The following is a 23,559-nucleotide window of genomic DNA, read 5'->3' on the forward strand; positions in this document are numbered from 1 at the left end:
GACTAAACTTATGAAGCCTCGAGAACTTTTACTGTGCCAAGAGAGCCCAAACACGACGAAGTACTTTGAAATAGACGGCACCACACTGATGTGCCAGCACTGGGATTTTGGCGCAAGATTAAGAAAACATGAAGTTCGGCCTTCATTTTCTTTTACACAAGAAATTAACAAAAATGAGAATTTCAAAAGACTGCTGCCTCGGTTTAAGCCCACCCACTGTACCTCTTTAGTGTCGTTCTGGTAGACGAGCAGGCAGGCGTGAAAACCGTCCCACAAAAGAATGACGCTGAAAACGAGAGAAAAGACTTGCCGTCCTGCGCAGAGCAGCGCGAGATGAGCTCCCACAGGACCAGGCCGCAGGCGTACATGTCGATGCGCAGGAACTGGTCCTGGTTGAAGCTGATGGCGCCCTCCAGCACCTCGGGGGCCATGTAACGGCGGGTGCCCACCTGGGCGAGAAGAGCCGCTGCGGCCTTTCCCCGAACATTTCTCCATGAGGGCACACGTGTTTACTGACAGTTTGTCTCCACAAGCAATCTCTGTGATGCATTGCAGGCAAGCAGGTAATGACTGCACATTTGACAAGGACAGTGGCCAAGTGCCCTACACCTTTTTATGGTCAGCAGCACTAAGTATTAAATGACAGTATGAGTGCGATAAAGCAAGTGTGCAACAAATCAAACTGTGGCAGCCATAGCACCCAAAGTCATGCTGGGAAGCACACTACGTATGTCAATCACAGAGCCAGAGTTCTCCGGCTAAATCGCTACCATCCACGCTCGCCAATGAGTCCCTCAGTAAAGCTTGTGCCTGCGCATCTACGCATGATGGTGCGGGACAGGTCGCACGCCAGTTGATTCCGGATATATCAAACTCGGATCTATCAAATCATTGTCTATATAGAACAGTTGCGAACTTCCACAAAAATACCATGCAAAAGAATAGCCATGTACCGCAGCATTCCATATATCGAACGCCGTGCCAGGGCCTTGCAATTGCGCTTCTAACGGCAAGGAGATTACTTCGATTGAGTCATCGGAAATATTTCATACAGACAAATTTGAAGCGGCACAGTTTTTGGCAGACGCTGTCAACAAGCGGCTGAATCTTAAGGGCAGTAGATGCCATAGAGGAAAACTGGGCAGGGTGCTCTCACTTTTGCTCGCTGCACATATTTACCTATTAATGCAAACTGCGGCCATTCATTATTGGCAAGAGCAGATCGCCACTCCGCTTCAAGAATGCGAAAGGCCTCCCGGTCCAATGTGCGTTCCACAAGAAAGCTTGGACGGCACTCGATCTTTTCGCTGAGTGGCACGGGCAAGGGATGCCAAACTGCAGATGATGCTCTGCCAGGGGGGTTCTTTATTTCTTTTTCTTTCTTTTTTTTTGATTCAAAGGCTTTCCACTAACAGTATTTCAGGATTTTGCAAGCGGCCATGATGAATTCAACTCCAACCTCCACAGATCTCCACATGCGTTCAACACGGCCTTGGAGAAGCAAATTGATAAGATTCCACTTCTCGCGACCTCAAGACACTGTCCGAGAGGTGTGGAGATCTCAGAGAAACTTCAGGTAGGCATATTTTATATTTTGAATTGTTGCTATATCGAACTATTTCGGGGTCCCTGTCGAGCTCAATACCGTATTTACTCGCATAATGATCGCACTCGCGTAATGATCGCACCCCTGAATTTTGTCGTCAAAATTCGATTTTTTTTATTTCCAGTGTAACAATTGCACCCCGAACTTGCCGCAGCGATATGTCGTGTGCCAAGTCTAGCTAATAATGATCGCGCTTACCATCTGTCGAAAGCTACGCGAACGACTCATCTGCACGCACCAAACATTCTTAAGTAGATGCCTCATTTCATTACTTTCATCACTTTCCGCACTTCCATGACAAAAAGAGGTACAACCAAACTTTCCTTTATTATGGGTAGGCTTTATAATGGTTGTGGTCAACAAAAACAAAAAAGGCGCCTTTCGATTCTTTTCACCTGCACTCGTGTGCACGCAACAAATCGCGCGCGGCAATGATAGTAGCCACGTTTACACTGATACATTAAAACTGTACCCTATTCATACGTCGACACTTGTAACACAGCTAAGATATTCGCCCAGCCTTAGTGGAAACGTGCCCTGTTAGGATAGTAGTGAAGACAGATGCCGCAGTTTCCGCAACACGCCGGCCATGCGTTTCTGTCACTGGCAGCTAAGCGCGCCCATCTGTTTCTGTCCCCTCAAAGTGGACATGGCTACGTTATTGCCGCAAACTTGCCGATATTAACGATATTATGCATCACTGATACGGAAGAAACTGTTTCAATGCATGTAATGTACTCACGAGAAGAAAAAAAAAATCGCGTTCGGCGCGTTCGGCTTGCTCCGCCGGCCGCCATTTTTGTTTTGGTGTCCCGCACCCGCATTCCGCAGCAAAAGCGGGACGAAAAAAAATTTTTTTTTTTTGCGGGAAATTTCACCCGCGTAATGATCGCACCCCTGAATTTGCGTCAATTTTTCTGACAAAAAAGTGCGATCATTATGCGAGTAAATACGGTATACCTGGGATACACTGTACACTGCTCATTTGTTCCTAATGCTTCGTTTATGCTTTTCATATAAAACTCTATAATGAATGCAATGTAATTAACTTACTAACGTTGTGAATACGCTATGATATGAAGATTGTTTTATAGTAAAGGTGTACAGTTGCCGACCTATAATATGGACGTGCTCAACTATTCAGAGAGCTTCACGGCAACCTCCCTAGCTCCATAGGCGACTGACGAGGATGACTGACATTTCTGACACCTTACAGCACGATGCTTGATAATTCAAGCTCTGCCTGCATGACCATATGATTATCTGGCCACAGATTGGAGCAGAAAGAGTGATACTGATGTTTTGATTAGGACATACTAGAATTGGGGAGTGGCATCCAGTGGGCACTGTGAAAAGCATCGGGAGTAATGCAAAAAAAACACTGAAATGGCGGCGTCGCTGGCGTCACCTTATTCTGAAGCTCTGGCTCTTCCGGCTTCTCTCATTGGCTGCACCGAGATCATGGAGCGAGCCACTGTCGTCTGCTCAACGTGCCGTTGTCTTCTCGACGCACAGTCATTCTTGCCTTGTTCTCATTGTTTTTTTTTTTTCTTCCCTTTCTTTACAGCGAGCCAGTGGGGAATAAAATCACTGTTTTCGCCACACTGTGCAACTTTCACATGAGTGATTATGCCCCACGGTACAGGCAGGATGCTCATCACTTCCATTCAACGGTGCTGTCTGTACAACACATACGCGCCTCTACTTTCTCTAGAAGGATGAGTAAACCTCGCCGAAGGCACTACTGTTTTGCACCAAGTAGCAAAACTTGATACAGCAGAGGGAAACGACTGTCCATGCAGCTGTAGAAGGGTCTCCGACGTGACATGCGTACGGCCGGTGCACAGGTTCGTTCATTCAGAAGAATGTGACGGTGGCTCCACCAACACTTCAAAAAAACAAAAAACAAAAAAAATGACTCGGCACAGAGCTTGCACTGGATCCACTCCCATATCTAGTACACTCTATAGTTTTGATAGGTCCTTCTCCATGCGCTGTCGGCCACGTCGCTGCCACCTGCTTGAAACAGAAACTAGCAAAGCGTAGTAGATCTAGTAGCCGCTGAACCTGCCAAGACAAGCCAAGCTGACAAGCTGTTGAGGCCGCATTTGGGGAGTTTGCAATTTGCCATGAGAATTCTGTGCATCCAGCGTTTGCTCCCGTTAGTGTTAAATAGCAACACGGTTTCTGGCAACTTCTCTGATTGCAATTACGAATAATCAAACAGCTTCAAGTGGTGTCAATTCCACCTTCGATGTCTGCGCTGATGAGGGCGATGATTAAGCGAAGGGAGTGCTAGAGAATTACTGTTGTGAGGAAACCTACGATCATTTGGCTATTGGAGTGTGCTGGACCTCTGTATAAATTGCCAGGGAAGGTGATTTGCTGCGTTGACTGCGCTTGCCTATCTGCAGCGACAGCACGACAATGGTCGAAATACAGGCTTATCAAGTCACGTGCAAGTGCATGTGAGCAAACAACATGTTATCAAGCTTTCTTGCCCATTTGTGGAATAGCTCCACTTCTGCCAAATTTGATATTTCAGGCTTCCTATTAACCCGACTTTCTTGGCAGTCACTGTCAAGTCCATACAATTGGTCAGCGATTGTAAAGAGCTATTGATTATTTTAAAGCTATTTGATATTCACTTCCTTTCTGGCACTATTCAATTCGTATTCGATTTGGTTTCAAGATTATAATTTGCACACTGCTAATATTTGCCTCCATACTGTTTCATGACGACTCTCCGCAGAGTGTTTATATAATACAGCAGACTTCCATTAATTTGATTCCGGTCAATTTGATTTTTCAGTTAATTCGATATGGACCGAAGAACCCGGCCAGTGCCCATGCATTCTTATGGGCCCGAACTTTCATTACTTCAATCCTAAAATCGGCTTTTGACAGATAATTCGAACTTGACCAGTCAGCACACATGTGAATGACCAATGGTGACCGCTCTAGAGGCAGCTTCTGTCTTGGAGGAGCTTAAGGGACTGTGAACGTATTGAACATGCCTCATCTTTTGAAAATGCCTATTTTCGGCCTGCCCTAGAAAGATTTTCAAGCAATAGCCGTAGCTCACAATGTCTGACTATGGTATTTACCAGATTCCAATGTGCAGCTCTTCCTTTTTTTTTCAAAAAAGTTGAACCGAAATTGCCTGCATGGTGCAATCAAACACAAAACTAAAACCACCTTCGTGGCTTTGTATGCTTTACTGCATAACACATGTGCATTGCAACGAAGCTGACTTTAAAAAAATGCCTTTGAGGCGCAACACATATTAGACCCTTGCCCATTTCCTTGCTAAATATTGTAAGCACGTCAGGTTTCTACTTTGTTTAGGAGCTTCACTGTGATTTCTACATTATTTTTCTACTTTGGACACAGAAAGTTGGCGCGCATTCTGATTCAGGGACAAGTTAGAATCGGGCAAATACTGTTAAAATGAATCAGCGGTGTATTCTGCACCTTGTTTCATTCAACCTGTCGGATAATTCAATCAATTTTATCGGTACCTTCAGGGGTGAATTAACGCAAGTCAACTGTTGAACGGATGCTATTTACTGGATGTTTCATTCATTTGTTTATTTGAAAAATACCCCGCAGGCATCATTTGGGGCACTGAGTTGACGAGGCCTCACAAAAACAAAATCGGGGAATGTCAAAAAAGTCAAAACATATATTAGGGCCCAAATGCCGAACAAACAAAACAAAATATAAGCATTCAAAGGTTCTGAGCATAACTAGCAAACACAATGCAGGAAATTAAAATGTTTGAGTGTTTACATTACAGTCGCCGACTGATTTTTCGGACTCCAAAAATTTGGACATGCTCGATTATTCAGTCTGCTTCATGGCACCGCCTTTCTCCCCATAGACCATAATATATAACAGCTGCCGAAAGTTCGGACACCTTGCAACCTCTCGTCTGATTTTTCGGACAATCCTTGAGCCAACTTGATCGAGAGCACCATGCACAGACTCTGACCGATGCATGGTTCGACTTGCTGGACGCCATTTTTGTTTTGAACGGAGCCTCCTTGCTGCCCCACGAAGTGGCGCTACTGCAAATCCCCACTCATCATCATCGTTTCTGCCTGGTTCGTGGCTACAGCAGTTCCGGTCTCAGCTTAGTAAGCCATGTCATGACACTCCAGCAGCTGATTTGTTTCTTTCTTCGTGCACGATACTGCGAATATAGGCCACGTTTTTCGTTTGTGCGATTGGTGTTGGTGTGACAGCGTGATGATGTTTGCTTTGTGTGCTGTGTCGAGGTTGCGGTGATTTAACGTGGCATATGGAAACATCGTGTCAAGTGTCTAATGGCGCTGACAGTGCCCGCGCAGACTGTGCTGGGGAATGCCGGCGCAGTGACTGTGCTTTCAGCCGCCTATAGCGACTGTACGACCCTCTCCGAGATTCAGGCTTACCTGATTGTGCGTTAACGAAACAGCATGCAATGGTGCATTTACTATTCCTTCAAGCCTACTGCCGAGCCCGAATAAGTGCGTCGAAATAAAGGATTTCTTTTTTTTCTTTTTCTTAATCTGCTTTTTCGGACACCTGTTTATTCGGACATTTCCGCAGTCCCCGTGAGGTCTCAATAAACGGTCGGCGACTGTATTGCCATCATCATCCTATTTTATGTCTAATGCAGGACAGAGGGCTCTCCCAGCAATCTCCAATTACCTCTGCCTTGGGCCAGCTTACACCATCCTACGCCTGTATTTCACCCCACCACGTGATCTTTGGTTGTCCTAGACTACACTTCATCTCCTTTGGCATAAACTAGCTGCTCTATGCCAGTACATGACCTACCGAACTCCATTCCGTACTCTTAAGGAAGGCATGGGCCTTTCTACAATTTTCTGCCTACGTGGGTACTAGTAGAATTTAACGACTGTACACTGAACGACAGCGGTAAGCTGACGGTCACGACTTGGCACATTCTCCACCCCACTTTCATTCTGCGGAAAAACCGACAGGCGAAAATTCAAGCATGCGTGTTCAATTTTTGCACCCACTCCTGCGACATCTGGCAATTTAGCGGTGAGCACGAGCCACGAGCAAACACATAAGCAGCAGGGGAGCAATCACCTGTCCGTGTGCCTGCCTTGGCGACACCCCGCTGGGGAAGCCCAGGGCGAGGCCGAAGTCCGCGATGCAGGCCGTCATGTCAGCCTTGAGCAGCACGTTCTTGCTCTTGAAGTCGCGGTGTGCCAGTGGGGGCTTGTAGCCTTCCAGCTTGTTGGCCGGTCGCTCCCCGTGCATGTGGGCCAGTCCCAGGGCGATGCCCTCGCTTATCTTCAGCACCTCGCCCCAGCTCACCAGGTGAGCCTGCGTGAACAACACCACGTTTGTGACACACTCCGCACGGCTGCAAAGTTTTTTCACACACTAAAATGGGGCCGAGCCGGGATGGTGTAACGATTCTATTCCAATGCTATTCCTTTTCGTGCTTTATCCATGGTCTGAATGGCATTCTGCCCACATTGTCAGTGACACTGGCTAGCCATGAATCGTGGATGATAGAGAAGGAGTAGGATCTAGCAAAAGGAGTTCTTACATTATGCCGGCCCAGCATTTCGTAAAGATTTTTTTCCCTTGCCCAATTGTCTTGTCCTCTGCTACTAAAATGCTTTAAAGTTTCCTTAGGCCACTGCACATTTTATCAAAGACATTACACTATATTGTGGAATCGCAAAAGGCGGCAAATCTGGACGAAGCTCATTAAGTAGGGTTGTGCAATTATAGCAATTACTGTCGTATTTGACTCAATTAGGGCAGCTTGCAGCAGAAAACTAGTGGAATAGGAAGAAATGAGGAAAGAATTGCAAATACACCACAATCAGCTTGTTGTCTGGAGCTAGGCAACAAGCAGGCGCAGTGAACTGCACCAGGGAGGTCTTGGTTCTTCTCCCCCACCCCGTCCACGTAACATCTGGCAATAATGCGAGTTTTCAAGTTTTTTCTTATACTATATCTACACACACTTCAAACGCTTAATTCTGTACCATGCATCTCTAGCATCAACTTCTTTATGTGCTTTATTTTACTGTAGTTAGCCTCTGAACTAAACAACGGGCATCACAGTGCTCCCTCTTGTTCACAAACGTGCATATCTCCTGTACGAAGAAAACACAGAAAGGGTAAGCTGTCTCACAGCCCAAAAGTTGTTGCTACGAACAAAAAAGAAGCAACTACCCAAAGGTTCAATACATTCCTAACTACAGTCAATCTGTTCCCGGGAAATGTGCTGCAATACCGTATGCTCCCGGCACCAGGAAGGCCTTAGCCCACATTACTCGCACGTTCCATGTGCACATGTCACACAAGTCACACAAGTTGACAAAGGAGCTTTGACATGCGCTTGTAAAAATGTAAATGACAAGCTTCCGAAAAAGTGGCCGGGTGTTGTTACAAAGCTCTTCAAGCCGACTACAATCGGGTGTCAATCAATGAAACTGGAAATCTTGAAAGACACCTCAACCGATACTGCTAGATGTTAAAAAGCAAGAAGCGTCTTCGAGCGCAATTGCCGAACATTCTATGTCGACAGAACATGGTATTGACTGGAGAAGGGCACACGTGATAGCCACTCAAAAAAATCCAACTCAAGCCATTACCAATTCAAACAAACGAAGCCACGCTGAACCGTAATCGTGGCAGCCTCCTTTCTCTTTATGCTCACTTCCTCCGCCATCTGTTCACGTATACAAACTGGCTTTACAGGAGCACCCTACCTTGAGGTGGTCGGAGAGCGATCCTCTCTCGTGGTACTCGGTGACCAGCCAGTACTCGGTGTGATTCAGGTCGCCATGCTTCGTGGAGCCAAGGAATGCCAGCAGGTTCTCGTGCTTCATCTGGGGCATCTTGAAGATCTCCTTCTCTACCATCCATGAGCTCTTGTCCTGCGCAACGTTCAAGGACACTTGAAGCCGTCACCACTGCTTAACTGATGCAGCGATAGCAATTGGAAAGAGCCACTTAACCCTTCCAGTGTCGGGTTTTTTCGAAGGTGATGCACCCCCCTCGTCAGGTTTTTTTTTTTTTTCTCAGACATTATAAAGCAAGCACAACATTCTATTTTTGGTTATGCGAAAATGAAAAAATGACACGGATAATGGCAAATGCTCTCTTGGTGCGGTCCTCACGTTCCTATCTGACAAATGAGGGTCAAAAGGAGTGTGGTGGAAAAGAAATGTGCCAGTATATCAGTGGAACTGAAAGGGTTAAAGTAGTTCCCTGACAGAAATGTAAAGTAGGTGTTCTGGCTGCAGGTGATGCTATAAAACTAAACAAAACAGTCCTCAAATCTTGCAACCTAAAGGATTTTCACACGCTCGGAGTTCGTAACAGCTAATGTGAGAGCAAGAGACATGGCAACAGATTTTTAAGGTCTTCCAAGGCACTAGCAAAGCATTTTTGTTCTGCTTGACAATGACAAACTGCTCCATGACACGAATGCCACCAGCCTATCCATGTTGTCCCGCACCGAAAAGTTTCTCCCAGTGATCTCCACTTCCTTTTTGTGTCGTATCAGGCTGACTCTGTTATAGACTTGCAAGTTATCCAGTCTCACCATGCCACATAATCCTCTGCATTTCTCTTCCCTAAGCACCCATTCTGTTACTCTAATGAACCACTGGTTAAATGTGACAATAAACTTGCATAGTCAATAAGGTCACAAACATCTGAGCTAAATAAAGTCAAACCTCAATATAACAAAGCCAGAAAAATCTGTGCTTTACTTTGTTAAATTTAAATATCCCTAAAACTGAAAATCTACCTTTTAAGCAAAGTGCAGTCGCCAACTAATTTTTTAAAATTATTGTTACATACAGAAGGGCCTTTAAATATGTCCGAAATCAGGCAATCTGAAGAACTATTCTCCATAACAAACGAAAAAGTCAATTTTGTTGAATCTGAAAGTTGGTGGCCACTTTGGTGCCGTGCTTCCGAAGTCGTCTCTTCACAGCGGCCACATGTCACATGGAAAGCACAAAAAGAAATGCATCCAACGTACTGTGGTGACAAGTGCAAGCAAAGCTTTTGCGTCCATTCCATCACCACAGCTTGCCAACATAATCTCACGTGTTGCCCAGAGCGGTACGACACCGAATGCCATGTCCACAGAACTGAACCGCTCCCAACACAGTCCGATCATTGCTGCGGCAAAACCCACAGCACAGTAGAAAAAAAGGTTCGCTTTACTATTGCATGGACGTTAGGCGGCAACCTGAATTATGGCAACTTTGTTCATGGCTGGCACATTTTCTGTATAACGCCATCATGCGCGCATTATGTCCCAAAAATTGAGCAAGATCAGGTACAGCGTTGGCAATTTCGGTCACTGTTATGTGTTGGTTCAACTGAAGAACTACAATTCGATTTTATCACAGAACACCTACACGATTTTATGGAGTAGGTAGCAGGCAAGTGCGAGTAGTTCTGAAAAGTGGGTTGGCTATCTATATCCAAAATTTGTTGCAAGAGCAGTGCACACACCGAAAACACTTTTATTTGCGGTATGCTAGTTTCAACCTTTAAACTGCTTTCAATGGGAATTTGTCACTTTCTTTACCAGGCTCGGGATAGCTTCTTCCGACTTCCAGATCACGGTGAGCTAACTCTCAAGTATACTTAGACGAGTGGCAACATCCTTTATCCTACTTATCAAGATCTGTTGAGATCACTTGCAAGACAATAACCTTGTCCTGAGGGCAGCGCGTTTAGTACCGTCGCCTCTGTGGAAGCTACCATTATTCACGCTTGTTGCCACACATGGTGGTGAGTACTGGCAACAACAGAAACACGAAATTGTGCATTGCTGCAAGCCACACGTAAAATACGGAATATGCTTCACCCGCAATATCAATGGCATCAGCTGGCCATGAATGGTGGATGATAATAGTGGCAAGGAATCAAGCAGAAGGCATCACTGTAAAATTGCCATCCATGCTTCTAGGACCTTTGCTGCGATAAAAGGCTGATTGTCCAGTCTGATCTCAGCACACTAAAGAGCCTGGTGTTTTTCACCTAAAAGGAAATGGTTGCAGAGGAGGTTCTAGGTCGTACAGTAACAGGCTCTACAATGCTCAATCGCCAAGGTAGTACCTGGGGTGGAAAGATTTTGACCGCGACAAATTGCAGTCCCCAGCGGGCCTTCCAGACGGCTCCGAAGCGGCCTTGTGCCTTGACCTCCATCAGCTGGATGGCCTTGGGTGCGAGGGCGGGCGAGGGCAGCGGGGTGGGCTCAGCCGTGGGCACCTCGGCAAAGTGACCCTGCCGCTGCTTGCGCCGCTGCTGCCAGCACAGCCCCACCAGCAACGCCGCCAGGGCCACTAGGGGCACCAGGCAGTAGGCCACCACCGTCTCGGTCCGGTGGCTGCCCCGAGGGGCCAGTTGCACAGGCGGGGACAGTTTCGTCGATGCTGCATCACAGCACAAGGCCGACTGTCACGCGCGCATTATCGCCACTGTCATCACAGGCTTCCGGTGCAGGACAAAGGCCTCTCCCTAGTGATCTCTACTACATTCTCGTCTTGCATCAGCCCGACCCTGTCCCATGCCTGTAAGTTTTCTAATCTCACAACGCCACGTAATCCTCTGCATTTCTCTTCCATGGGCACCCATTCTGTCACTTCAATGGACCAAATGTTATCGAAATGGAGAACTGGGCAAGTTATCTACTGGTTATCTACTCAGGCATTACATGGTCTGCCCAACTCCACTTGTCCCTCTCAATCTTAATTAGAATTATCAGCTGCCAGAGTTTGCCCTCTAATCCATACTTTTTGTTGCCTAACATCACAATGGAGCTATAACGCTGGTTATATATAATATAGCACAAAGCAGCTAAAGGCACGATCCTAGGCTGGCCGACAATGTGCCTGCCCTGACTTGTACGTTCGTGGCACAGGACGAGACAAGGACCCCGCGCAAAACTAACACTGCAAAGCACCCATCTACCTCCTGGTTTTGCCCTCCTTGTTCTGTCAACAAGATTCACTCACAGTTTTTATCTAAGGAAATTTCCAAACACACCACAGAGCTAATTTTGGCCTGTTTGATGCAAACTTTGGTGAAGAAAGAAACAGCACCATAGAACAAGCACTGCCCCAGACAAAAGATGTGAGTGCTCCACTGAGCAATTGATTGACTGATTAACTGATTGGGTTTAGCATCCTAAAGCACCACTGAGGCTATAGGGGGGGTGTGGTAATAGAGCACTCTAGAATAATTTCGACCACCTGGAGTTCTTCAATGTGGGGCTGAATCCAAGTTCGCAAGTGTTTTTGCAATCTGCCCCAATGAGAATGTGGCCACAGTGGCCAACCTAATGGCCAGCAGAAAAAACCTCGTAGCCACCGGTCCACCAGTGCAGGCATACGCAATCCGACTTATTAATTCCAGAGATTCTTGTAAGATAAGTTCTTCTAGCACTGACAGACGCAGACACAAGAAAGGGCACAGAGACCTGCCAAGCTGAGAATAAAAAAAAAGAAAGAAAAAACACGAGAATGGAAACCGAAAAACACTAAAGTTTGTTAAAAATACTAACCATTATTTGAATATATAACAGGGTTCTCCCCAGAAATTTTTGAGGGGGTGGACATTGTGTAAGGGGAGGGTGCAGGGGAAGGAGGGGGTTTGCGCTAAAATATGCGGCAATAAAAAATTGTGTAAACTGTTTGTGTCAATGCAAAAATCGCAAACATTCTGCGATAAATCAAACATTTTACAATAAAACCTTAAAAGTTGGCAGATGTGCACAGAACACATGAAGCTATTTGTGTGTCCTGCACTCCTCCTTCTTGTGTCTGTGTCTGACAGCAGGGTAGAAGAAGTTCACTATGCCTAACGAAGTCGCCCAAATCGCCACCCTGGTCCTAATGTACGAAATTCTATGGCACTTGGAGCTTTCGTGTGTCGTCTGCTACAAGTCCTTCTTTAAAGGGCTGTGTTCTTTTCCTCACACAAACACAAATTTCACGAGTTTTCTACACAAGATCATTTTACAGGCAGCTGAAGTCAAAGCACTATATAATTTTAATCAAGCCCAATTATTTATGGAAAGTGCCTTGACGTAGCAAACAGATTGATAATCATTCTTCTATTTGGACGAACTGAGGAAAAAGCAAAGGCGCTGGAGTGAATTCTCAATTCGAATCACATTCAACTGGGCGACACAGAGTTAAGCAACTACAAAAGTATGAACACATCAATACAAGTAACACGACAAAGGAACTGGTGCAGAGAGTCACCACGACCTTTATTCGACAAAATGTTTGTCACTAGGTGCTCACAGCAGCTTTTAAGAAAAACAACGGGCTTTCAAGGCCATCCAAAGCCTCGACAAAGCATGCTAAAGGTCATTATGCTTAACATTAAGAAAAAAAAAAAAACTCTTAAACAACTAGGAAAGATATTTTATTGCCGACGAAATGGGGGGCAGAGGGGGCGATAACTTTCTAAGCCTTTTTATTAAACTCTCGCCAATCACGACAAAAGGTGCCTTCATTTTTTCTGGCTGTGCGAACAGGAACGAAGCACAACCCCCTGTATCAAAACATCATGGTGCATCCACCTTTGGGTGCTAAAGCTGAACCTGGCTCGCAGAAACAAGTATTATTGGAAATTACTTAATGAACCCTGCCACTTTGCAGTACGTTTGGATCTTCATTTTAACACACAAAAAAATGTTAAGTCGGAAATTTCATGCCAGTACTCCTTTGATGCAATGCACACACAAACGCACACGACACACACAAACATGCACAAAAATCGGCATGCCATGTTCATCAATGTGCCATGGACCAAAAATGCCACAACCTTTCCGAGGCCCCTTACAGAGTGAGTTTGAAGTGTACACGGCCGAGGGCTTCAAGTTAGTGTTGCACAAGTCGCCCTCGCAGCAGCAGAAAAGAAGCTGGACACTCGGCTCTCGTCGCGTCTCAGCACAATGCTGGCTCTTACTGCAGTCATGGTTGTTTCCCACCCAGCAACCTGAACACAAAACCACGAAAACAGAAAGCATAAGACATGGCACATGTGTAGTACAGGCAATGTTATTTCACATGATCTCATTATTTTTTTTTTTTCCTTACACAGCACAGTTTGCACAGAGAGCCTCTAAAAGGTATTGTGGAGTCATGGCAGAAGTGGCATACTCTACCACATGACCATCATCATGACCAGCCTATTCTATGTCCACTACAAGAAAAAGGCATCTTGAAGCAATCTCCAATTGCACCCCTGCATTGCAGCAGGTGGGTATGTCCTGTGCCTGCAAGTTTCCCAATCTCTGCTGCCACCTAATCCATCTTTGACTGCATTTTCCGTTCCTCTGCAACTGTGTCCTCCAGGCACGACAGCAAACTAACTGAATAAGAGCTCTGAACTGTTCATTTCTGTCCTACCATCAACGAGCCTGCCCGTTAGCTGTAGGTAGAGCAACTGCCTCGGAAAGACTATGGCGTTGCATGCCATCCACAGACAAGGATGGACTCTTCTCCAATTGTGACATTTGCTTATTGAAGAACTGGTATGGGTTTCTATTGCAGCTCTACGCTACCTTCTCTTGGATGACTGTTTTTGTTCTTGAATGAATCAAAGATCGCACCTTTTTAATTTGCGGTTGTTTTGTTAGTAATGATGAGAAAGACAGTATCATGAATTCCTTTTGGTAAAAGCTTTGCTTCCAGAACACAGCGGTGCAACAGGCTGTGAAACCAAATGTGAAAGCAATTACAAACCGATTTGAATCGTGCATTAACCTTCCCCCATTCTCTGCCCCCCCCCCCCCCCCCTAGTATTACTGCCTGCACAACCGAAAGTTGTTCACAAGAAAAAGTAATAAGGAAAACACATAATGTTGAAATCAAGGGTTTTAAAAGAATGCTCTTAAACAGGTTGACGCATTGTCGCATATTCCAACATCGAATGAAACTAGGCAGTGCGGCCCATGTTGATGACAGGCTACATGGCTCACTACATTTGCGGGTACTTTCACTGTGTGACGTGATCCACTCACTGTAGTGATTGGCACAATGTTCGCAGGCTCATGCAAATCAATATGCACTGAAGGTTAAACGTCTCTGAAAGTGAGCGATCCAAAATGTGGCCAAAGAGAGCAATGGTCCTTACTCTCTTCCACCTTTTCTAAAAGTACAAACGCAAAAATTTTGTGTGACGCCTTTCTTTTTTTCTTGTTTCAATAGTTATACACTCCATAACTATGGTATGAAGCATCATTTTCTCAAGAGTGCCCCAAATGATTCATTACATCAATTTTTACTCCATCAGTTAACAACACACACTAAGTATACCATGGCTTCAAACTTGAAGCAGGAGATTATTACGTTACCAAACTAGAGGCGGTAGCCATGTGGGATCACAAACAACTCAAGTGCGTGCCAGTTGGCTTGGTGCATTGGTTGAGGGCCATACGAACGTGTCGCCAAAAGCAGCCAAACTGGGCCTTACAATTGTGCGCTCCTCTTAGAAATGCAGGGGGACCTTCTCTCCCCTATTATACTGTCACACGCTGGATGGCTTTCAGCAGCACGGTCATAGCGTGTGTGTACACATCAGTGGTGCCTAGTATCACGAGACCATCAGTTCAGGCTTTTGTCATGTGAATAGTCTCCTGCTTCATGTCCAAAGCCATGCTGCATTTGGTGCGTTTCGAACCGGTTGCATAAACAGTAACATAATTAATTGTTTATTGCATTCCCGAGGACTGAAGGATTCATAGCACATTTGCTGGGTTGACAGCTACCCAGTAAAAACAAGACAAAAATTTTGTCAGTACTTCTTTAAAGGAGCCCCGAACCACTTTTTATCGAAGTGGAGAAAAGCATTTAAAGTGAAAACAGGCTATTTCAAAAATACTTTGGTGCAAAAAGTACTTTAATGCGTTCAGCAGAAGCGGAGTTGCTAGGCTATCAAGCATGGCCTCCGCTGTGCTCCTGCATTCCTTCTTCAATGCCTTGCACTGCGAAGGCTATGGCAGAGTGGGGTGTGCTCACAACAATATCGCATTTCACTGTGGTTGTGCCCTCTAAATGTCACCGCAGAGTGCAGTTCAAATTTCATTTTGGATGTTAACGTAGACGCCTCGACTTCTGGTTTTCATACCTACGACGCGCTAAACATAAGCCAAACGGGGTTGTTCTCAGCGAACTGCAGAGCACTTAGCCAGTGGACTCATGTCAGCACCCTGCGGTGGCCGGGGTATCTACGTTGCACAGCTGACCGCAACTACCAATAGCAGCTGTGTATGGGAATCAGCTTTATTACAAAATAAAGCGACCAGAGGAGTGTGAGGAGGAGGCTTCTGTTTGATTGAAAGAGAGCGTTTGAGAGAAAGGTGACTTTGCACTCTGCTTGCGAGCTCCACGCCCCGCATACGACAACAAAACTTGGCTGAGATATTCGCAGCAGTGTATGCCACCTGCAGACTATGTTATTTCACCAAGCCCAAAGGGTGGTTCAGGGCCCCTTTAAAGGGACACTGAAGCGAAACACTGAATCAGTCCATAATGATAAGGTATTGTTAAAGAACCCTACTTTCATTGACTTCAAAATGATACTAGGTTTATCATTAGAAGAGAAAATGACAGTCAAAGTTTAATTTGTCAATTTTGCAATGAAACTGCAGGGCCGATACATCAGTGTGACGTCATGGATTGTGAAATATATTTTTTTTTTCACTTTTGCCGTTGTTGTTCAGTAAAAGTTTATGAAACTACAGTCTTTGGCTCTTTTTGAATGAATACAATGCAATCTATCTTAACAGATAAATATTTAACCAGGCCCAAGCCGACAGTGCCAAAATCCATGAAGCTGGTGCAGGAATTTTAAGGCGGCGTTGCCATAGGTCTTTTGTTTTTGTGGCTGTTCTGGCTTACCGAATGTCTTATCGTGACAAGACTGGCTTTTTTGGTATTTTACAAGGCGAATTTACTAACACAGCTCAAATAATTTATCTCGTTAGTGCCCCTTTAAAGGATAACATTAACAAAATTTCACTATAGCTAAAGTGGCTATAAGCCAGTGGTACAGATAATCGAAGTACATCTCAGCAAAGCCACGGGGCTTGTAATTGCCTAGTTATTTGATCAACAGTCTTTAAGTGGCTCTTTAACAGACAACACAGGCATCTGGCGGCAAATGGACATGATGCAGATCCCAAACCCATAGCATGCAGGCGGACCTTGCTATCACACCTGGATACCCAGGTGGGCACTGTTTTCCAGCATTCCAGTTTCTGTGTCATTTTTATGAGTTACAGAATCAATAACTTCCAAATTATTGTACGCTTTCGTGCATATTTCAAACACAAAATGCTGCACTGAGGCTGTCTTGCATATTTCAATTTAAAAAAAATAAGGCTTTTAAACCAGTAAAAAATTTTGCTGCATTTTTTTTTTTTTATACCAGTGCCACAGGGGCATTCTGAATGCCCTTGAACCAATGATCTATTGACTCAAGGGCAAAGTGAGTGCTGCTACGCAATAAGCATCACCAGAAATTGTGTGAACAGTCTACAAAAATATACAATGGTAAACAACGCAATTGAAGAACAACTATTATAACAGGAAATAATTTACGCTCTACAATTATTTTGTTCCCATACTTGAAGGAGCAGTCTGAAGCATAAGCCTACAAGCTAGCTCATAGGCTATGAAAATCCGACCATACTCTGAACTTAGTTACGTGTTGTGCAGTTAGACTAAACAAAAACAAAAAGCTAACAGCTCTCACAGATCTATTTTACTACCTTCAAGTAAGCCATGGCACTAATGGAGAGCTGTTCATTCCATTTATTTTTACTTCGTTTTGAAAAGAAAGTGACAGAAAAAAAAAAAACATGGTGCTTGTTCTTACCTTATTGTCTGTGCCTTACATTGCACTAATGGAGAGCTGTTCATTCTATTTATTTTTACCTCGTCTTGAAAAGAAAGTGACAAAAAGAAATATGATGCTGGTTCTTACCTTAATGTCTGTGCCTTACGTTACACTACTCTTAAGCTTGAATCGTGAACCAACTAGCCCAGCAGCACATATTATGTCAACTCCTCTTGGGTCTCACTCTGAGGGAGCTGTTGCTGGGAGGGAGTTGCAATGCTGACAGCATCTACAGCTGAATGCCTTTACAATGAACACCTACGTAATGAAATGACCTGTAAACTGAAAGAGTCAGCACATTCCGGCCCCACTGCTATTTTTCAGGTGTATTGTGAACACTTCCACAGTGAACTTAGAATGAATGATTTCATGGCCAATTTGTTGCTTTATAACAAATGCACAAAGCAGTGTCACCAGTTCCCTCCGTAGCTGGCAATGAACTGTGGTGCAAATAAGGAGCACGCAGAGCCAAAACAAAGACCGCATGGGAAGGTCTGGTATTCATAGTAACTGATACGACGCCCCCGTTCCTGCCCACTCCAACCCGTCCCATCAACGTGATGATCTACTCGGAACTGACGGAAGGCAAAGGGTGACGAACTAGCAAAGTGATGTAGAACCTGCAGATGAACCAATAAGTTTGATGACAAGAGAGGCAATAGACATTCAATTTTTTCCAGCTGTACTCGGTGTCATTTCTAGGTTTCACTGTGGTTGCTCATAAAGTCAGATGAAGTGTGCAGAAGAGAATTTCCAGCATCTTTCACTATGTATCTCCTAAATTCACATTCAATAAAGGCCTTCTTATGCTGAATGCGCTTAGCCTGCTCTAATGCAAGCAGTATGATGCACACTCTTTAAAATGAAATTACTAGCATAACGAAGGATTTTGGCAGTCCACTGTTATAAAGGCATTCGACTGTATTTGCTCACATTCTACCAAATACTAGACAGATTAGCTTAACTGGAAGAGCTTTTCTCTAACTGTGAAGGTTTATTCCTGAGGAACTTGTATGGGTTTCTTTTTTACCTTCTCTGCGCTACGTTTAGAAAGCGGATGCCTACTGTACCTTTCACAAGACACAATAACCATGCAAAAATATACGCGCCGCTAAGGCATCCTTTGGCATCCTGTGACGTAGCAAATAGACAAGGAACTGCGTCTTCTCCCACTGCCCAGATCGATTAAGGGAAAGGAAGTAAGCGTGACGTGCAGTTCACTCACGAGGCAGGGGTGCTCCCATCATCCTGCAACGCCCACTTCCCGAACACACCTTGGGACACCCACACCACCAGCCACTCCCCTAATGCCAGGAAGACTAAACGCTTTTCCATGTGGCACAAGAGAAGCCTATGAAACTAGAAAAACTGATTCTACAACACCTCTCCAACAAGATAAGAGTGCTGGACGTAGCTGAGCAAAAAATATTCCTCTAGCATGATCTGAAACTTGACAGTACTGTCCACTGTTAAACTGACACTAACGAGAAACACCAACTAAGTTTATACTGACCAAGCGTTCTTTCAAAACTTCTTTCATTAATCTCACACTACTAAATCGATTATCAGAACAAAAAATTGAAGTTCAAATTTGAATTTTTGAATTTTGCACCGGTATCCCACCATCGTTACATTAGTGTGACATCACGGATTTCAAAGTACTTTTTCGTATTTCAGTAGTTCCAGCTCAGTAAACATTTTTGAAATTTGCTAATATCAATCTAGCTATATTTTAATACAATGCAGTCAATCTTTCCCAATAAAAAATTAGCAAGGAGCAGAGGCCACCAAAACCTATGGCATCACGGCGAGCTGGTATGGGAACATCAAAACAGCGTTGCCACCTGTCTTTTGTTTTTGAGTATTTTCTGGCTTACCAAGCATTTTCTCGCACTAGGACTGCCTTTCTTGATATTGTGGAAGTATGATTTACAAGCACAGCTAAAATCATTTTTCCTTTTAGTGTCCCTTTAATGGGCACACCAAATTAGTCTATAGACCCTTTAGCTGGTAACAAACCCAGGCCCTGAACGACTTCTGGTTTTGCATACGAACATAGCCCACCAAATTTAGTGGGCAAGAAAAACAAAGAACGAGACGAGCGAGTAGCAGCAGTGCATTAAAACAGAAGCCCACAGGTCTTCAACACTTTTCCTTCGTACACATAACTCCAATTTCACAAGCCAAGTTTTCTGTTAGTTATACGAAAAATGACAAGTATTACTCTTGAGGCATTATGCGCCTTTCTTTTATGCACAAGACCGTTCAAAGGTATAGCGCAAGCAGGAACGAGGCCACATGAAGACAAAAAACAGCAACACACCCTCACAGCCAGAACAAGCTGTTCACGTGGTAAACTTGGTTGAGTGGTAACGTTCCACCTCTATATTCTGCAATGAGCTGTTTATTTTCATGTATGTTTATCCCTACACGTTAAAAGGAGATGCTCGGGTGGAGCCATAGCCAGCATGCTTTGGCAAGGCTACATTTGTCGGTAGCTAGCGCCATCCTCTTCCTCCACGAGCGCACAAGACAGCCATGCTACTCACCTTTGAGCTTGACGCTGAGCACGCCGCTGTTGTTCTGCCAGAGGACATAGCAGAGGTTGCCCTTCTCATTCTCCCCTGGCCGGCACTCCTCAGAGCCATTGCAGCCCGGAAGGGGCAGGCCATCAGCACCTGGTGAGCCCTGGCACAACGTCTCGTTGTAGTACTCGCACCGCATCAGGCTGGGTGGCGGCCGGTCGGGGCTCACAGCTGTACCAAAAAGCAGGCACCTCATTCAGTCAAAAGTGTCAAATTTAAATAACTCGTATTTCAAAGCACTGGAGACTGCTTTGTAAACATGTCAAGGTGTCAGGTAAAGGTGGTTACAAGATACTTTGTGCATTTTCTATGTTGAGTTTGCCACAGAGCAATTAAATATTATTTGTGCGACGAGTTGTCCTGCTGCATTGCTTCGTAAAGAAACTAGTGAATCACCAACTCAAAGTGCAGGCACAAACTAATTATTGGTTGCAAGCATTACGAGGAGGAAAATTTTTTTACGACTGCTCACGGAACGTGGCATATACATCCCGTCAAATACGACAGAGCCTTCGGCGAAGTGGTCGTCCAAAAGCGATACACTGTACCCTGAAGTGAACTGGAGCCACATTAAGTAAATGGAATGTTCAATTTACCCAAACCTCAATGTCCATAGGTCTTTTCTTGTCACTACTGGGCAGACGCGGCAAAAACAAGTCGCACATGCAAATGAAGGAGATACAACTCACACAGTGGCTAGGACAACAAACGTGTCAAAACAAAAGCACTGCAAAGGTCATAGTGGGCAACCACATGCCATTCAATTCAAAATATGGTGTTTAATGTCCCAAGGTAACAGAGGAACTTATGAGGGCCGATGCCACAGTAGGGAACCACCTGAGATTATTTAAAGCACACCCGAATCTAAGTACACAAGCTTTTACATTTTGCCGCCACTGAAACGCAGCCACCAGAGCGAGGTATCGAACCTATGATTCTATGCTTTGCAGCGCAATGTCCCGATTTCTTTTGCTCTATTCCATTCCATTCTTACCATCCACCAAACTACGACCAGCCAATCCTTGTGCTTAACATAGAAGCAGCACAGCTTGGACCGCTGACAAAGTGAGAAAAAGAAAAGAATTGGAACAGAATCAATATGGCTTTATGACCTTAACTGCACTTTTCAATTCAAAGTGTTATTGCACATTTAGGATTGTGCCAAAGGAAAGTTAGTTATGACGATGCACACAAGCATATTAGAAATATGTTAAACAGGGGCACATAAATAGTGAAAACTTCTAACTCAATCAAACAAATATTTGGAAAAAATACCTGCCCTTCAAGTACTAAACCAAATATCGACATTTTTCACTTTTTTAAAGTAAACAGGAATGGAATTTCACTTTGGCTAAACGGGCTAAAATGAGCAGTGTACATTGTTGAAGTAATCTTGGCGAAGCTGCAGGGCTGGCGATTTCCGAATTTTCTTATCAACAGCCTTTATATAGCACCTAAGCTGATGACACACACACCTGGTGGTTTGTGGATGTGATGCAAATTCCAGACCAAAGCTTATGAGGTTTTGGGAGTGCAGTGGGTGCCGCCTAATCTCAGAGGTGATGCCAAGAAGCCACATTGGTTCTCAGTGCTATAGGTTCTGCAGCATTTCAGGCAAGTGGTAATGGTGGCATTTTTCTTTTTAGTTTTGGTATGAAAATATCCATTTTTGCTTTGGGGGTAAAGCTAGCCAGCTCTCTAGTTAGGCAGAAGTCAGGACGGCAAAGGCGGCTGACCCTTTCAGTGCCAGCCTGTCCATGCAACAATGTTCCGCAAATTTGTTTAACCCTATCATGCTGCAACATACAACAAAACGGCACAGTAGTTGCCTGGCTGATACGGCTACCAATACAGATAGAGGTGCTGTGAACGCTCAGAGCCTACAACAGAACTAGAACCACACCACAACAAAGACGAAACTGCTTTTATGTTTCTAACAGTGCAACAGAAGACAAAAGAGAATAATGTGCATACAAGCTGTCAAGCTTTATAAAGATAAAGCTGCATGGCTTGGCCGTTGTTATTCAGTAGAAAAAAAGCAAAAGTTCGGGAATTTGCCCGTCCTGACTGGGGCAAGTCTGGACATGGAAGATTTATTTAATATTAAGCCAGGACTGTCCCGCTAAATTCGGGACAGTTGGCAACCCTACTGGTGCCTTGTATATCAGAGCTCTCCCAAATTAAGAACTGGGGCCTTAGTTTGTAATGATACATTTTTTTACGGTCGATATTTTGCAGCTATCAATTTCAGCTTTTTTTTCTCGTCACCTATCGCACAGACTTGTCGGTAGTGGAAATAGGTGCAACATCCAAGCCAATGACTAAGGCAGAAAAAAAGCATCATTACAATAAACAGCTCCCGAAGCTACTGACGTAGGTGCAACATTTGAACTGGGCCACTAAACCATTGTAGCCTAAGAGTACAGCTGCAACAAAACAAGCACAGCTGCTAGCACATGCATATTCACTATCTAGGCTAGCCATGTTGAGATTTGCCCTCAATACATAAACCTCCAACATAGACAGGCAGAAATTACATGAAGCCAACCAGTTTCCATCATTGTGATATAGTCGGCACACAAAGAGCATTTGTCACTTTCAGACAGCCACACAAATGTGCAATGAAAAAAGCGAAGCAACCAAGAAAACGTTCTAGCTTGACACCTGCTCTATGTAATTGATGCTACTCCATAACGTTGCCTCCGTTTTCACTTGAACTTGAAGCCAACGCTTCTTGACTAACCTAGTTGTAATCATGCGCTCGGAAAACATTCGAAGTGGCAGGCAATGGTATGGATACAAAAGGTACATGCTGCAGTGACAAGACACTGGCAACGATTGAGGAACACCTAACGAAGCCGGGCACAAAACAGTCAGAGGCATCAGGGTGATGACGGTGAACAAAAATAAACCTCACATCCTAAAACATCAAGCTGAATAATTTGTTCTAGCTGTGTCAACATGTTCCAAATGCATATCAGTGCATAAATGTTAAAAGCTTCATGTGTTGGTATTAAGTGCGTTGCTATTTCATCACCAACTCAACAGTTGCTTAATGGGGAAAAGCATCTGCCGTCTTTTACTTCATGCAGCAAACAGTTGAGCGAGCGCAGGCATCGGTAACGCACACATCATGCATTGTAATGACAAAAATCTAGTTACACGAGTAGCAGCAGTTCGACAACTGCAGATGTAATATTACAGTCACAATCTGCAAGGAACAATGTAAACTTACGAACAAAAAAAAAAACAAAAAAAGACAGGATAATCTTTTACTGCTTTTGTGAATCCTTTACAGTGACATATGTCAGTTTATGAAATTGATGAAACCTGAATGTAATCGACTTTAGTCCTACAACTGATTTGCAACAAGACTGATAACGCAGTTGGGTCAGATGTGGCAATGTGTGCAGCTTTAGCGAACTTGTGCCAAGCTATTGTCACACT

General features: G+C 44.5%; 1 protein-coding gene across 4 annotated transcripts in view; it reads right to left on the minus strand.

Annotated features, from left to right (window-relative positions):
- Positions 1–23,559, minus strand: part of put (activin A receptor type 2 punt) — a 49,947-nt gene that overhangs the window by 21,785 nt on the left and 4,603 nt on the right. The window contains exons 2-7 of one of the 4 annotated variants that reach the window (XM_050177976.3): positions 20,077–20,283; positions 13,466–13,621; positions 10,730–11,046; positions 8,356–8,523; positions 6,710–6,949; positions 311–449 (exon numbers count right to left, since the gene is read on the minus strand). In XM_050177976.3, the coding sequence (XP_050033933.1) occupies positions 311–449; positions 6,710–6,949; positions 8,356–8,523; positions 10,730–11,046; positions 13,466–13,621; positions 20,077–20,283 (1,227 nt within the window). Of the gene's footprint in view, positions 1–310; positions 474–6,709; positions 6,950–8,355; positions 8,524–10,729; positions 11,047–13,447; positions 13,622–20,076; positions 20,284–23,559 lie in introns of all 4 variants that reach the window. The other 3 variants (XM_050177975.3, XM_055070748.2, XM_055070747.2) reach the window with 3 other exon arrangements.

This window comes from Dermacentor andersoni, chromosome 5 (assembly GCF_023375885.2).
Source record: "Dermacentor andersoni chromosome 5, qqDerAnde1_hic_scaffold, whole genome shotgun sequence".
Taxonomy (NCBI): Eukaryota; Metazoa; Arthropoda; class Arachnida; order Ixodida; family Ixodidae; genus Dermacentor; species Dermacentor andersoni.